Source organism: Hippocampus zosterae, chromosome 1, assembly GCF_025434085.1.
Source record: "Hippocampus zosterae strain Florida chromosome 1, ASM2543408v3, whole genome shotgun sequence".
NCBI classification, from domain to species: domain Eukaryota; kingdom Metazoa; phylum Chordata; class Actinopteri; order Syngnathiformes; family Syngnathidae; genus Hippocampus; species Hippocampus zosterae.
The window spans coordinates 4,096,123-4,111,485 of NC_067451.1; the positions used below are offsets into that span (position 1 = coordinate 4,096,123).

The window sequence follows — 15,363 nt, forward strand, 5'->3', positions numbered from 1 at the left end:
TTTCCGTGACATGCATGCATGCACTCACGGCCAACAACGAGGCGCTCTAAAGATACCGCGTGCTTGTGAAGCCTAGGAAACAAACAGGCTGTTAATTTGAAATAGAAAAAAAAAAATGTCGCGGCCCGGTAGTCCACTGGTTAGCACATCGGCTTCACAGTGCAGAGGTACCGGGTTCGATTCCAGCTCCGGCCTCCCTGTGTGGAGTTTGCATGTTCTCCCCGGGCCTGCGTGGGTTTTCTCCGGGTGCTCCGGTTTCCTCCCACATTCCAAAAACATGCATGGCAGACTGGTTGAATATTCTAAAATTGTCCCCAGGGGAGAGTGTGAGCACGCATGGCTGTTTGTCTCTGTGTGGCCTGCGATTGGCTGGCGACCGGTTCAGGGTGTCCCCCGCCCACGGTCCGAAGACGGCTGGGATAGGCTCCAGCATCCCCCGCGACCCTAGTGAGGATCAAGCGGTACGGGAGATGAATGAATGAATGAATGAAAAAAAATGTCGGCATCCATGCATTTCTACCTTTCTCTGCATGAATCGCATGCACTCACAGCCAACAACGATTCACTCTAAAGCGAATGAAGATACATTGACTAGTTTGAGACATTTTTACACCGCTTCAGGAAGTTATGGAAAACCCCTTGAGAGTGACAACTCAAAAATTAAGAAGTACAAAGATTTTGAGTCTTTTTTCATGGTTTCAGGAATTACTTTGGATAATTTACTCAGACGCGATTTTTTTTTCAATTCACTTGACAGGGTCTATAAATAGAGGAGAGAATGAGCGAATGATTCTGAATCCAGCCATCACCGCTCTCCTCTTTCGTTTTAAATTTGCAATAATCACTATGACAATAAATACAGAGCAAAGAATTCAAATAAAATAATTTTATGACAAGAACATGAAGGCATAGTGGTAAAGCAAAAAGCATTTAAAAAAAAAAAGCAAATTAAGGCTTCATGCTTTGAGAGCCTGGGTGACCCTGTGTTGCGGCGACGAGGTCGAGACCTCGCTTGCCGAGTTTCCTCCGTCCGTGTCAGCCAGCAGGTGAGGCGGGATGTATCCCGTCTGAGGCTCTAAGGGTTTGCTTTGCTGGTGAAGGGGTCGGTCCGCACAGCGCCCCCTCTTGTCCTGCCCGCGAAAGCCTCTCAGCTTGGGGCTCCAGTGTTCCCGCCACTGGAGAGCCAACGTGGAGCGGTCGGCCACCAGCCTCCTCTCGTCCGGCCCCCAGGCCCTCTCGCCCTCGTTGGCGCCAATCAGCAGAAAGGTCCGGCCCACGCGGAGGGCGGGGCATTCGCAGGCCAGGTCCCGATCGGGGACCCAAAGGGATTGGGGGCCCCTGCGGATGTGGGTGGGGGATCCTGTACGGAACACCACTTGGACCGAGATGGAAAACTGCCACCAGGGACCCGAACGCTCCATCCCTCTCACCTGCACCTTCAGAACTAACACACGCAAATGGCTTTTTGTCACTTTTTCACCGAGTTTGAGGCAAGCACATGAAATCAAACGAAGCAACCAACCGTAGTCCTTGAGGCAGTACGTGTCCAAGTTCATCCTGACTTTCACCTGCGAAGGCTGGCAGTGGGACACACACTCCTCATCTGTGGGGGGCGGGGGGGACAGTGGGTAGCATTTCTATCGGCTGCGCTGATCCAGTACTTGCCATGTGAATCTAATCTTCTGCGTATCTTCAACTATCTTAGCAACGGGAACGTTTCTTCAAGGTTTTAACCCTTTCATGCAGCCTTTAACCTGATAACACGATAATCTGTCCACTGCTGTCCCTGAAAGAGTTGAATTCACCTCCCACAAAAATCACATGCAATTGAAAACTCTTCAACTAGCATAAAAACTAGCATAAATTTAAAAATTTATGTTTTTTTTCTCTTCACTATAGATGGTTTCTATAATTGCGACAGATGGATTCAGATCCCAACGAAGGACCAGGTATCAAATCCCAAACTATCACTGACGAGGGACAACATGAACACGGCGTACAGGCCGTCTCATTACTGAAAATGTGGCGGCTTCAATTTGTCATCACAGTATCCTGTGACCAACAGTTGACCTTGCTGAGCAGTGGACGCACATTCCAGAAGTCTTGGGCCACTTGGGGGTCCGCTCACGTCATCCAATTAGAGATAGCTTCAGAAGAATTTACGCTTAATTGCAGTTGTTTCGGAAAGTACGGTATATGTCAAGTGAAATTGGTTTGTTGTATCGGTATGCTACCACGAGTACCATAATTGGTATTGGGGAGTACTCAAATGAAAATACGCGTACTCAGATGGACATTTGTGGTATTCCTAATTACAACAGCTATGCTTGTTTCCTTGAGCCGTGTTATGTTAGCGTTATGTTAGCATTAAGCTAGCGGTGGTTCATCATTTCGGTGTTTAAATATATCATATTTTGCTGACGGAAAGTACGGTATATGTCAAGTGAAATTGGTGTGTAGTATCGGTACCACAAGTACCGAGTACCATAATTGGTATCGGGGAGTACTCAAATGAAAATACGGGTACTGAGACTGACATTTGTGGTATTCCTAATTACAACAGCTATGCTTGTTTCCTTGAGCCGTGTTATGTTAGCGTTATGTTAGCATTATGTAAGCATTAAGCTAGCGGTGGTTCATCATTTCGGTGTTTAAATATATCATATTTTGCTGACGGAAAGTACAGTATATGTCAAGTGAAATTGGTGTGTAGTATCGGTACCACGAGTACCGAGTACCATAATTGGTATCGGGGAGTACTCAAATGAAAATACGGGTACTGAGACTGACATTTGTGGTATTCCTAATTATAACAGCTATGCTTGTTTCCTTGAGCCGTGTTATGTTAGCCTTATGTTAGCATTAAGCTAGCGGTGGTTCATCATTTCGGTGTTTAAATATATCATATTTTGCTGACGGAAAGTACGGTATATGTCAAGTGAAATTGGTGTGTAGTATCGGTACCACGAGTACCGAGTACCATAATTGGTATCGGGGAGTACTCAAATGAAAATACGCGTACTCAGATTGACATTTGTGGTATTCCTAATTACAACAGCTATGCTTGTTTCCTTGAGCCGTGTTATGTTAGCGTTATGTTAGCATTAAGCTAGCGGTGGTTCATCATTTCGGTGTTTAAATATATCATATTCTGCTGACTTTTCTTTGGTGGCTCAGTTTTGGAGTGTGTATCAACTACGAGTAAAACATATGGCTTGGAAAACTGTGCGAGTGAGAAAGCAAGAACAGGCACAAAGTAATATTTTCAAAAGTGCGTTCCGCTAGTACTCACCGATGCTGTATTGGGGCTGAAAGACCGGAGTTGGAGCAACCTCTTGAATCCCTGCAATCAAAAAATGGTGTGAAACACTTGATGTGTGGTCTGTTTTTTTTTTTTTTTTTTTTACGACTAACAAATCTTCCCGCGAATGTTGACTTATTCAGTAAGGCCAGAGCGTGAAGAAATTGCCTGCCATCCATGCATACATTGTCCAGACCTCTTGTAAAAGTGCAAACATTTGTCACCATACCCAGTTTGGTCCTTTCTGTCAAAAGTAGGCATGTGATATGAAACATCCCCTTTCAAGTCGCTAACTCTCCCCTTGATGGTGTTTCGCATTACGTTAGCATTAAGCTAGCTTAATAATTAAGACTTTTGTTTTGACGTGGTGTGGTTGAACATTATGGTTTTGTGTCAGTTGTTGGTCATGACAAGTGAGGTCATTTAAGTTACGAAAAGGCCCGCGGTTAAATGTCCCGCAGGAGGCTAATGGACGCTATACTTAGGTCTGGTCTGGCAGGAAAAACAAACAAGGTTTTCTTTCACGCGGAGCTTTCGCTGTCAGAGTTATGAGTCTGGGTCTCTTTTGATCCCTGCGACAGGTGATCCCATAGTTTTTGCTCGGCGGACAACGTTTGGATCGACTTACGGACGCACGGATGCAAAGGCGACGTGCCCTGTTTGTATCCGGGGGCGCAGCGGTTGCACCTGAGGCCGGTCACTCCTTGTCGGCACAGGCACTGACCCGACGTGTGGTTACACCAGCGGCCCACCGCTCCCAGAGGATGGCACTGACAAGCTGCGGGGGGGGGGGGGGGGGGGATAACCAGGAGAAAGGATCATTCAGACTCCGGATGTGGAGAATGTTTTCATTGCAGACTGTATCATAATCATGGTCAGCCCTCTGTGGTTTGGTCGTAGCGCTGAAACAACGTAGAATCGCAAGGGGGGGTTCAAGCTTCCGCCGCAAATTGCTGTGTGGTTTTAAGTCAATCTTTGTTCCTCTGCTATGCTAATGACAGGCAGAACAATTAAATCACAGTATGACGCCGATGAATTTGAATGTAATGTGTAATCCTGCCCAGGAAGCCATTTCAACGGCACGGTAGTCCAGTGGTTAGCACGTCGGCTTCACAGTGCAGAGGTACCGGGTTCGATTCCAGCTCCGGCCTCCCTGTGTGGAGTTTGCATGTTCTCCCCGGGCCTGCGTGGGTTTTCTCCGGGTGCTCTGGTTTCCCCCCCCACATTCCAAAAACATGCATGGCAGACTGGTTGAATATTCTAAAATTGTCCCCAGGGGAGAGTGTGAGCGCGCATGGCTGTTTGTCTCTGTGTGGCCTGCGATTGGCTGGCAACCGGTTCAGGGTGTCCCCCGCCTACTGACCGGAGACAGCTGGGATGGGCTCCAGCACCCCCCGCGACCCTAGTGAGGATCAAGCGGTTAGGAAGATGAGATGTGTAATCCTGCCCAGGAAGCCATTTCAACGGCACGGTAGGCCAGTGGTTATCGCGTCGACCTCACAGTGCAGAGGTCATGGGTTCGATCCCCGGCCTTCCTGTGTGGAGTTTGCATGTTCTCCCCGGACCTGCGTGGGTTTTCTCCGGGTGCTCCGGTTTCCTCCCACATTCCAAAAACATGCGTGACAGGCTGATTGAACACTTGGAATTGTCCCGAGGTGTGAGTGTGAGCGCGGATGGTTGTTCGTCTCTGTGTGCCCCGTGATTGGCTGGCAAGCGGTTCAGGGTGTCCCCTGCCTACTGCCCGAAGACAGCTGGGACAGGCTCCAGCACCCCCTGCCACCCTTCTGAGGATAAAGCGGATCGGAAAATGAATGGATGGATGGACGTGAGTCGAGAACGTCAATCACTTAGGACCAGCCCATAAAACACACTCCTTCACATCTCATCCTGTAAAAATCCAACACACACACACACACATGCATGCAGGTTTTGTTGCGACTGACGTTGGCAGGCTTTGCGGTGGTGCAGCGGCTTGCTTTGGTCCCGGGTATACCCGTTGTGGCAGTACTGGCAGTGGCGTCCGGCGGTGTGGTGGCGACACTTGAGGCACACGCCGCCGCTGCGTCGTCCAGACTGCTGGAACACCTCCATGCTGAAGCGGCACTTGTTGGAGTGGCCGTTACACTCGCATGCTGGAGAAAGGCGTCAAATGACGTGGAATTGCTTTTTATTTCCGAGTCACCGATTTAGGTCGTTGATGCTGTGACAAGACGGTATTCTACAAAGATACAACAGTATGCGCAAACCGTGTTCCGCTACTATATTTCAGTAGCCGTTCTGCACTGTCGTATTTGTGACTTTGTGTGTCGCTTAATTAGGCAGGCCATGTCGTGTTGAGTGACGTGCACGTCAGTGAGTAAGAGTGCGGAGTTGGCTGTCGTTGGCCAAGGTGAGCAGCTGGTTTTTAAGCGGCTAATTGTTAGCCGGCCTCCAGGCGTCAGGAGAGATTATTTTGTTGCCGTTTGTTCAACGAAGCAATTGCAAGTGCGTCTGTGTATATATTTGACCACCTGTGAAGGGATTACAGTTGTTCCTAACCAGCAGCGATAGGCTAGATTCAATAAAATAACTAAGCTATGCTAATGTTGGCAGTGGACACATTGCACTTTAGCGTCTTTTCTAAATGTTGAAATGATCCCAAACGTTGGACATTGTATTTTTCGCACCCTCTTCCGAGCAAAAATAAAAAATAAAAAATGGCGGGGGCGGCCCGGTAGTCCAGTGGTTAGCACGTCGGCTTCACAGTGCAGAGGTACCGGGTTCGATTCCAGCTCCGGCCTCCCTGTGTGGAGTTTGCATGTTCTCCCCGGGCCTGCGTGGGTTTTCTCCGGGTGCTCCGGTTTCCTCCCACATTCCGAAAACATGCGTGGCAGGCTGATTGGACACTCTAAATTGTCCCTAGGTGTGAGTGTGAGTGCGAATGGTTGTTCGTCTCTGTGTGCCCTGCGATTGGCTGGCAACCGATTCAGGGTGTCCCAGAGACAGCTGGGATAGGCTCCAGCACCCCCCGCGACCCTGGTGAGGATCAAGCGGCTCGGAAGATGAATGAATGAATGAAAATGGCGGGATTTTCATTCTCTCGTGCTCTGATGTGGTACTCGTGACATCATCACACATGTTGAGATAGAACATTCATTCATTCATTCATCTTCCGAGTCGCTTGATCCTCACTAGGGCCGCGGGGGGTGCTGGAGCCTATCCCAGCTGTCTCCGGGCAGTAGGCGGGGGACACCCTGAATCGGTTGCCAGCCAATCACAGGGCACACAGAGACGAACAACCATTCGCACTCACACTCACACCTAGGGACAATTTAGAGTGTTCAATCAGTCTGCCACGCATGTTTTCGGAATGTGGGAGGAAACCGGAGCACCCGGAGAAAACCCACGCAGGCCCGGGGAGAACATGCAAACTCCACACAGGGAGGCCGGAGCTGGAATCGAACCCAGTACCTCTGCACTGTGAAGCCGACATGCTAACCACTGGACTACCGGGCCGCCCCTCAGATAGAACACTCGAAATGTTTTTTTGAAGGTGTAAAACGAATGTATAGGCGCGCCGTATCGCAACGACGGCCAGCTGTGACTCACCCACGCAAGGGTTCGGCTGCGTGGGCGTGGCCCGATGCCAGGGTCTGTCAAAGTAGAAATCCTCGCAGACGTCACAATCCGGGCCGGCCGTGTGATGCTCGCAGACGCACACGGCCCGCCCCGCGTCGTCACGTCGACACTTGGAAGCATGTCCGTTGCATTTGCACCGACCCCCGACCTGCAGGTCCGAGAGGACCAAAGGGGGCGGGGAGGCCGCGGTCGGGGGTGCTTGTGGCGCCGCCTGGAGGTTTCTGGTGGGTTGCCGGCTGTTGGGCTGGTTGTTTCTTCGCTTTCTCAGTTCTCGTCCCTTGGAGCCTCTGTGGCGTCCCTCCACGGTCCAGTTGCAGTCGCCGTTGGGACAAAGGAGCCATTCCTCGCCGTCCTTCTTACGACCGAGCTTTCGAGCTCTCGCGCCCTTTTTGGAGGAATCATCCAAGCCGAAAGTATCCGCGCTTTCCTTGACGGTCACGTTGTTTCCAACCTTGTGCTGAGCTCTCCCTCGAGGCTTGTCGGCTTTCTTCCGGATGCTCATTTCGGAGTTTTTTGCGGCCCTGTTTAAAAAGGACAGCGTGTTATCTGTGTTGCGAATCGGATCTGCGGCATAGCCTGAACTCAACCTCGGGAGGGCGATAACCGGTCCCTCCTCTGTCCAGATGTCCTTCTTCTTGCCTGAGCTCAGTTTCGTGTTTGCGGATGCTCGGTGGAAAACCACGCGGATATCTGTAGCTGTCACCCAGTCTTGCAACGTGGGACTGAAGTCAAAATCGGGAGAGGACGGGCGTCCGTCAAGGGCCGAAAAAGCCAGAACCGTACCGCCCCGTTGCCTCTGCAAGGGCCGAGGATCAAAGCACAGCGGTTCCGTTTCCTGGTGTCTGGTCCGGGCAACCGTCTGGGAGGGAAGTCCAAAATCCCCAAAGCAGTCGTTGGAATAATGTTGCATCGGTCTCCAGCTGTGTCTGTAGTCCATGGACTTGAAGATGGAGATTGAGATCGGGTCCGACGGCTCCCCATGGTAGCAGAACTGCAGACTAATGTAGGTGATTTCAAAGCGGCGACCCAGGGGCACGGTGAGGACCCAGTCCCCGTTGTCCTGACCCCCTTCGGCCTGCCAGCAGGTGAGGTTGTGAGGATTGTGAAGGTCCGTCAAGGTGGTGACATTGCCATCAAATTCGACGCCTCGGACGGAGCGGCTGGCGTTGACCGGCACGCCGTAGGCGGCGTTGATGAACTCGGACAGACAGTGGCGAGGACGGCCGTCTGGGTGGTAGCAGGGATCGTGAGGCGAAGTCCAACTGAGTGGGACGTGGGACAGCGGGGAGAATAGAAGAGGCCGAGGAAGTAAATAAAGGAGAAGGAAAGCGAGGAAGGGAGAGGTCGAAGGGGGAAGGGAAAAGGACCGGACCATTTTGTCATCCAGCCTGTGGAGGACCAAAAAAAAAAGCCATTAGAAAACATTGCACGAGGGCTACCAGTTTGGTGAAAGTACGCTAGTCTTTTAGCATCCTTGGTAAAAAAATGAAAAATAAAAATCAAATCAAATAAACAAGCCAACAGTCGATTCTCCCCATCTGCTAGCGTTGGGCATTGAGGGCTGTTCCTTAAACAAATCACACGTCCAATTTAGCCATCGTCTGATTGGTCAGAGCAAAACTGTTTGAGTAGCAAATGCGACCAAGATCGCGATCAACCGGCAACTCGCGGACTGCGTAACTGGAGTGCCGGGAGAGCAAGAGTGCGTCCCGTGCCGCCGCGTCAGCCGGCGCAACTCGCGTCACAGATCAAAGAAGCTTTGAACAAACGACCGCAGCTAAGTTAGCCTAGCCGACACGACGTTAGAAGTCAGTTTTTCGAGTTATCTGCGTGTTTTTTTTTCTTTTTTCTTGCCTAAATGTAAGCTTATGTTATATTATTAATTCCTGTATTATCATTTTATGTTTGAGCATCGTATTATTTCATGTTAAGAAAACCTAAATGATAGCCTGTCGTTTAATAATTGCTTAGACATGTTTTTATGTGGGCGGCCCGGTACCCCAGTGGTTAGCACGTCGGCTTAACAGTGCAGAGGTACCGGGTTCGATTCCAGCTCCGGCCTCCCTGTGTGGAGTTTGCATGTTCTCCCCGGGCCTGCGTGGGTTTTCTCTGGGTGCTCCGGTTTCCTCCCACATTCCAAAAATATGCGTGGCAGGCTGACTGAACACTCTAAATTGTCCCTAGGTGTGAGTGTGAGCATGGATGGTTGTTCGTCTATGTGTGCCCTGCGATTGGCTGGCAACCGATTCAGGGTGTCCCCCGGCTACTGACCGGAGACCGCTGGGATGGGCTCCAGCACCCCCCGTGACCCTAGTGAGGATCAAGCGGTACGGAAGATGAATGAATGTTTTTATGTTGATGGGTTCTGATTGGCTGTCGAAGAGAAGCAGGAAGTGATTAGTTTCGAGGGGAGTTGTGTTCTCGAACGTGCTACGGTGCAGATACCTTTTTTCCCCCCTTTTAGTAAAACTGTATTTAAAGGATTCCATCTGTCCTTTTGCCGTTCGTAAAGTTGAGCTATCCACTAAAAACAACGAACCCCTCAACTTACATAAATATATATTTTTCTTCTTCTTCTCAATCTTGTCCACAGTGTCTTATTTCATTACAGTGAGGTTTAGCAAGTGTGTTTATTAAGAAACGAAAATCTCGCTACACGGTACTCTTTTGGTCTATCGCTGGAGTTTGGTTGATCAAAAAGTAGATCTTTGGTCAAAAAATAAAAAATAAAAGGTTGGGTGCCCCTGGTCTATATTGTCTCTTTGTCCGGTATTGATGCTTTTTAAAATGTCAACATGATCCAGGGGGGGGGGGGGGGGGTAAGTCCCCATCTACTGAGCCAACTGAAAATACACGACAGCCTCACTGCAATTTCACCCCACCCAGAACGACATCTCCAAACTGCCCCGGCGTGCATGCGCTTGAAGGCTGCGATTGTCTGAAACGACCCCAAAAAAAAAAAATATGGCTGACAGCTGGAGCCAGACCCCAAACCGGAGCGTATCCATCCCATTGATGGCGCTTCCTTTTTTCAAACCGCCGCCGTTTGCAGGCAAGCGTTCGGGCTGAGGTGTGCGTGCCCAAGATCTTTTTGGAAGCACAACACAAGCGCTCCTTTGCGAGGGGAAATGATTTATCGATGGAAATCTTGCTTGATCCCCAAACATGAATTGTTTTTGTCCCCAGTGTGAACAAATCTCTTCCTGCCTCTTCCATCTGGTCATGAGCGTAATTCATCCAACTGTCAGGATTTTATCCACTCGAGAGTCACTTTTGGAGCGTAGTCAAAACTAACAATCAACGCCAAAACGGACTTCCTCTTCAGATGATCTTCCCTTCTTAGTTTCTTTGCGCCGTCACCTTGCTTCTCCTCAAGGTTGATTTTCCAAACCAGGCCTTGCTCGTATGTCACCTGGCCCCTTCGCTCTCTGCGAGATTAATGGCACCCTAACAAGCGTTTGACACTGACGGCAAAGAATCGGCGTGGGCTGCGCAAACCCAAGCGGCGGGAGAGGACGGGAGGTTGAGAGAGCCTGTTCCACCTCGTCATCGACGTTCAATTAGCAAGCAAAATATGAGGCTTCCTGAGGGACGGTCTGGCTCAGGAAGTGGATCGACCAACCCCAAAGGCGAGATCACTGGGGAATGGGCCTGGGTTCGATCAGGGCGAGGACATGCACCTGTCTATGTCATATGAAAAAAAAACAACAACAAAAAAACACTGAACCATGAGAGGGAAGAAACGCAAAGAACAATCGTGCATAAGACGTTGCAAATTGTCTCGTGATGACATCACCATCTCCGACCGCAGGGGGTGATCTTCTGATCCAACTATGTGAGCCTGGCAAGAATACGTGCTGACAACCTGGGGCATGTTTACAGTCTGGACACCACAGTACTGCGTTTATAAAAACCAAATATTTTGTTCCGCTCCGTCTGCGTTAAAGTAACACTTGTTTGAAGGTCTATAATTACTGTCAAATTTAAGGTGATTCCCATTAACACAGCTATGCTGTTTTACCTTATGTGTTAGCATTAAGCTAGTGGGCGTTTGTTAACACACTGTGGTCGAAAGTGTCAGTGTTTAAATATAGAGAATTAAATTCTCTTTAATTGTATGTAATATTGGTCCATGTGGCTTCAAAATACCGCTTGTTTGAAGGTTTATAATTACTGTCAAATTTTAAGGTGATTCCCATTAACACGGCTATGCTGTTTTACGTTATGTGTTAGCATTAAGCTAGTGGACGTTTGTTAACACACTGTGGTCGGAGGTGTCCGTGTTTAAATATAGAGAATTAAATCATATTTAATTGTATGTAATATTGGTCCATGTGGCTTCAAAATACCGCTTGTTTGAAGGTTTATAATTACTGTCAAATTTAAGGTGATTCATAATTAACGCGGCTATGCTGTTTTACGTTATGTGTTAGCATTAAGCTAGTGGACGTTTGTTAACACACTGTGGTTGAAGGTGTCAGTGTTTTTATATATACATGTATATTATATATATATATATATATGTTGAATTCTCTTTACTTGAATGTCATATTGTTCCATGTGTCTTAAATGTACCGCTTGTTTGAAGGTTTATAATTGCTGTCAAATTTATGCTCATTTCCAGGAGCACATGTTAGCATTAAGGTAGTAGACATTTGTTAACACAATGTAGTCTAACTTTTCGGTGTTTCAAATCGAGAGTTTAATTTTCATTACTTGTGTGTAATATCGTTCCAAAATACCTTTAATTGTCTGAGGGTTTACAATTGCTGTCAATTTCTTTGCTAATTTCCAATGAGCATATCTTTTTACATTTTATGTTAGCATAAAGCTAGTGGACATTTGTCAATTGACAGCAAACATGAACATTTTGGTCTTTAAATATACAGTTTAATTCTCTTTATGTGGAAATGGTTTAGGACTGTGTGGCTTAAAGTAGTATGCCTGTGCCATGATTCTGTTTTTAAGATTACGTTTGGTTTCGTTTCAGTTTTGTTTCCTCGTGTGTTCCCTGGGTTCTGTTGTTTTTGTTGGATTGTTGTGTTCCAGGCTTCTGTTGCTGTCACGCTGTTTTGTTGAACTGTCAAGGGTGTTTGTTTGTTAATTTGGTTTATTGGAGTTTTTCCAGACTTTGGATTTTAGATTTAGTTTTTTTTTTCCCCCATTGTACCTCAGCAAGTGTTTTTTTTTTTTGCTCATACATTTTGTCCACCTCGCTTCTCCTTCCTGCCTGCTTTTTGGGTCTGCCACCATCACGTAACATGAGAGTTTGTAGGTTTATAATTAATATAACATCAATGCTAATTTTCTGGTTGACCGTTGTGGTGCAGGTGCTTGAATGTTTTCTTTTGTTGGTCGTGATACTCTTCCATGTCGGTTAAAGTAGCGTTTGTTTGTAGGTTTCTAGTTACAGTCACATAAATGCTAATTTGGATTAGCCCTTTAATGGCTTTTTGCTAAACTGACAGACAAAAACAGAAAAAAAAGCTAGCGGACAAAATAACATTTTGTTGAACATCTTGGTGTTTAGACAATTTTCATTCTCTGGTTTTATGTGTCAGTTTTACAGCAAACTTCAACTTGCAGCGATGAATAAATAGTTTGAAGCAAGCACACTTTGTCTCTTATTTAGAAAACTAAATAAAGCAAGAGTTTTTTTTTTTTTTTGTCTGGTTACCTGTTAACTCTCGCCGGCGTGCTTGCCACCCCAGCGCGTCTGGCGCGCGTTCTGGTGAGCAGATGACTCCCACACATTTCAAAATTCCTCGTCATGGGCCTTCAGCGGCTGGGGCGGATTGGAAGTGAAAGCTATTGGTGGTTAGTCTAAAATTGCGGCGTGTAAGTCGTGATTTGGGAATCAAGCGGGCACCGAGGACCACGCTGCACCACACCTGTTGGCGCATGTAACCATTCTGACACCTTTCTTAATTTACAAATATCCTCAGAAACACAACACTACAGCCTGTTTTCCCCAAACCACATTCCTGACCTGTGTGTGTGTGTGTGTGTGTGTGTGTGCGTGTGTTATTCTGAACAGCGCAGATTCCAGCAGCTCCATTTTAGGTGTATTAATCTAATTTTAGTGGTGGAAGCGGCACAAAGTGGATTAGCGCCCCAGTATGTATCTTTAGCTTATTGTCTTTAGGGTTTGGAGTGCAAGAAAGGAAAATCAAATCAGACAATGTTATTTCGGTAACCCGCGAAATACTCATTTGTTGTTTTTTGTCTTCCTTTTTTTTTTTTTTTTTACATTTTTAGAAATATGTGGTGCTTTGTGTATCATATATCTACATATCTGTATATCTATATATATAGATAGATGCAGATACTGTATATAGATATACAATGTATGTCCTTATATACAGTATAAATGCATATATTTCTGCATAACTTCATATATTATACATATATATATATATACTCAATTAAAAAAACGCTCAAAAACTGAGGAACTGTTTGCTTTTTTAACCATTTTTTCATAAGACGTATATATATATATATATATATTTTTTTTTTTTTTAATTGAGTACTGTACTTGCAGTTGACTAATTATTTGGATCACACTTTTTTTTTACTTTTACTGTATTCATGTTATTTTAAGTAACCGTATTACAACTTCAGAACAATTTTTGCCCACTCAACCCACCTCAGTTCCTTGGCACCAACACCCCTGCAAAGCACTACTTTTGACTAAATGAAGCTCCTCCGTTGACTTAAACATTGTTCCTTCCCCATTCCACCGCCTAACCAACCATCTGCCACTAGAAGAATTTTCGAGGAAGAATACCACATGTCACCCAGTTGATATTTAAAAGCAAGCTTCCTGTCAATCCCACCCCCGGCCCCCCCCCCCCCCCCACCACACACTTTTTTTTTTTACAGGCGTACATACAAGTTGGCAGAAGTCTTCCCATGGAGGCTTCACATGTTGCTCTTGAAAAACAGATGGGAATGAAATCACAGTGATCCCAAAGATGAGGCACGCAGTTGAACGTGTACGTGTGTGTACGCGTGTGCGCGTTGACGCTGTCAATTAAATCCACATGCTGCCCACACGATTTATTCGTGAGTCAGTAACATACGCAAAAATGCATTTTATGTCAGATCCAAAAAAAGAAAAACGGACAAAAATAATAATAATAATAAAATTAAGGTCTGCCAAGGCCCCACTCAATTGCATGCACGGATCCTTCCTCGGACCTCTCAAAAGGCTTCATGAAATCACGACTTTGGTGGTTTTTGCACTCGCCTACTGGCAACAGATAATAAAACATGTTCTTTCGATGAGGTCACAACAGCAGCGTAATTTATTTGCTCATTTGCTCATAGAAAGACTCGTTCCGTCGCATTAATTCCTCATGACAATGCAGGGAATTCCACGAAGCGTAACATCGTGCTAAGTCGCTTCCAACGTATTTATTGATTTTATCGATTTTTGGAGCGATTTTGGCAAGAACAACACAAGTCTAATGGCGTCAATTACCGCGCTGCTAATGGCGCACATTGGCCGCAATCGGTTCCGGGAAGCATAATATTTACAAAGCTGCATCATTACAGAAGACGAAATTTATATTGATGGCTCGCGATTATTCAGTCATCAGTCTCATGAAATTAAAAAAAAATGTGTGTTCAAACAATTCGGCACAACTCGTTGACTTACCTTAAGTTTTGCAAATACGCATTAGGGCCTAGCTAAAATACACGATAAACAATAATTGATTTTTAGGACGCTTTTTTGTGGCTGTAACTGACAAATAAAATGGTCAATATTGTCAGGTAATTAATCCACTCAATTATTGAATTGTCCTTTTTTTTACGCTTTAGTCGCATTTTTTTAAAGGAAGGACTGAACCCGTTTTGCCAAATAAAAGAAAGTGAATAAAACCGATGCGAATGCCCAGGTGCGTGCGGGCTCACCATGTGCGTCCTGCGAGATGGTCCTTGTCCCACCAAAGTGTCCTCTCTCACATCCAGCCTCGACTCGCGCGGTGTCTGTCTGCTGGCCGGCCGAGAAAGTAAAAGGAAGGAAGGAAGAGGAGGAGGAGGAGCAGGAGGAAGGAGTGAGATTCACTGAAGGACGACCTGTTGGAAGGAGAACAACCACCGCGGCCAAACAACTTGACGTGCGAGTCCGTGCCGTCTATGAAAAGCAGTTTTAATGTGTACATTTGTTGTCTTCAATTCACATGATGCTACAAATACATTTGATATAACGTATTGTGTACTTTTTCCAAATCGGGAGACGTAAAAAAAACTTGTATTTTGGGGGGGGGGGGCGGGGGGTGCTGAAGCAGTAATTTAACGATTTAAAAAAAAAGTACACTGTATATATATTTTTTACAACGTTTGTGAACGTAAAAAGGAACACAGAATGTTTGCTCTAAAATAACTTGCGCATTTGTTCTTAAAGTTGGGGTGTAACAAGGGACGACCGTTCTATAAAG

At 46.5% G+C, this 15,363-nt stretch overlaps 1 protein-coding gene across 2 annotated transcripts; it reads right to left on the reverse strand.

Moving 5' to 3' along the window:
* Positions 1-871: 871 nt before the first annotated feature.
* Positions 872-15,162, reverse strand: ntn5 (netrin 5). Of its 2 annotated transcripts, XM_052062389.1 has the most exons (8): positions 14,837-15,162; positions 12,597-12,704; positions 6,890-8,307; positions 5,245-5,433; positions 3,930-4,079; positions 3,293-3,343; positions 1,523-1,603; positions 872-1,444 (listed from the first exon to the last, which is right to left on the reverse strand). In XM_052062389.1, the coding sequence occupies exons 2-8, from the start codon at positions 12,689-12,691 to the stop codon at positions 957-959; spliced, it is 2,472 nt and encodes an 823-aa protein (XP_051918349.1). In that variant the 5' UTR covers positions 12,692-12,704; positions 14,837-15,162; the 3' UTR covers positions 872-956. The 2 variants fall into 2 exon arrangements, with proteins under 2 accessions (XP_051918349.1, XP_051918351.1); XM_052062391.1 differs by lacking the exon at positions 12,597-12,704 and having other exon boundaries at positions 14,837-15,157.
* Between the last annotated feature and the right edge of the window lie 201 nt (positions 15,163-15,363).

Coding starts and splice junctions, on each gene's coding strand:
- ntn5 (XM_052062389.1), bottom strand. CDS start 12,691: ATGACGAGGAATTTTGAAATGTGTGGGAGTCATCTGCTCACCAGAACG. Junction 3,344..3,929: donor GCCTTTGCATCCGTGCGTCC/GTAAGTCGATCC, acceptor TTTTGATTGCAG/GGATTCAAGAGGTTGCTCCA. Junction 1,604..3,292: donor TCAGCCCCAATACAGCATCG/GTGAGTACTAGC, acceptor CGCCCCCCACAG/ATGAGGAGTGTGTGTCCCAC.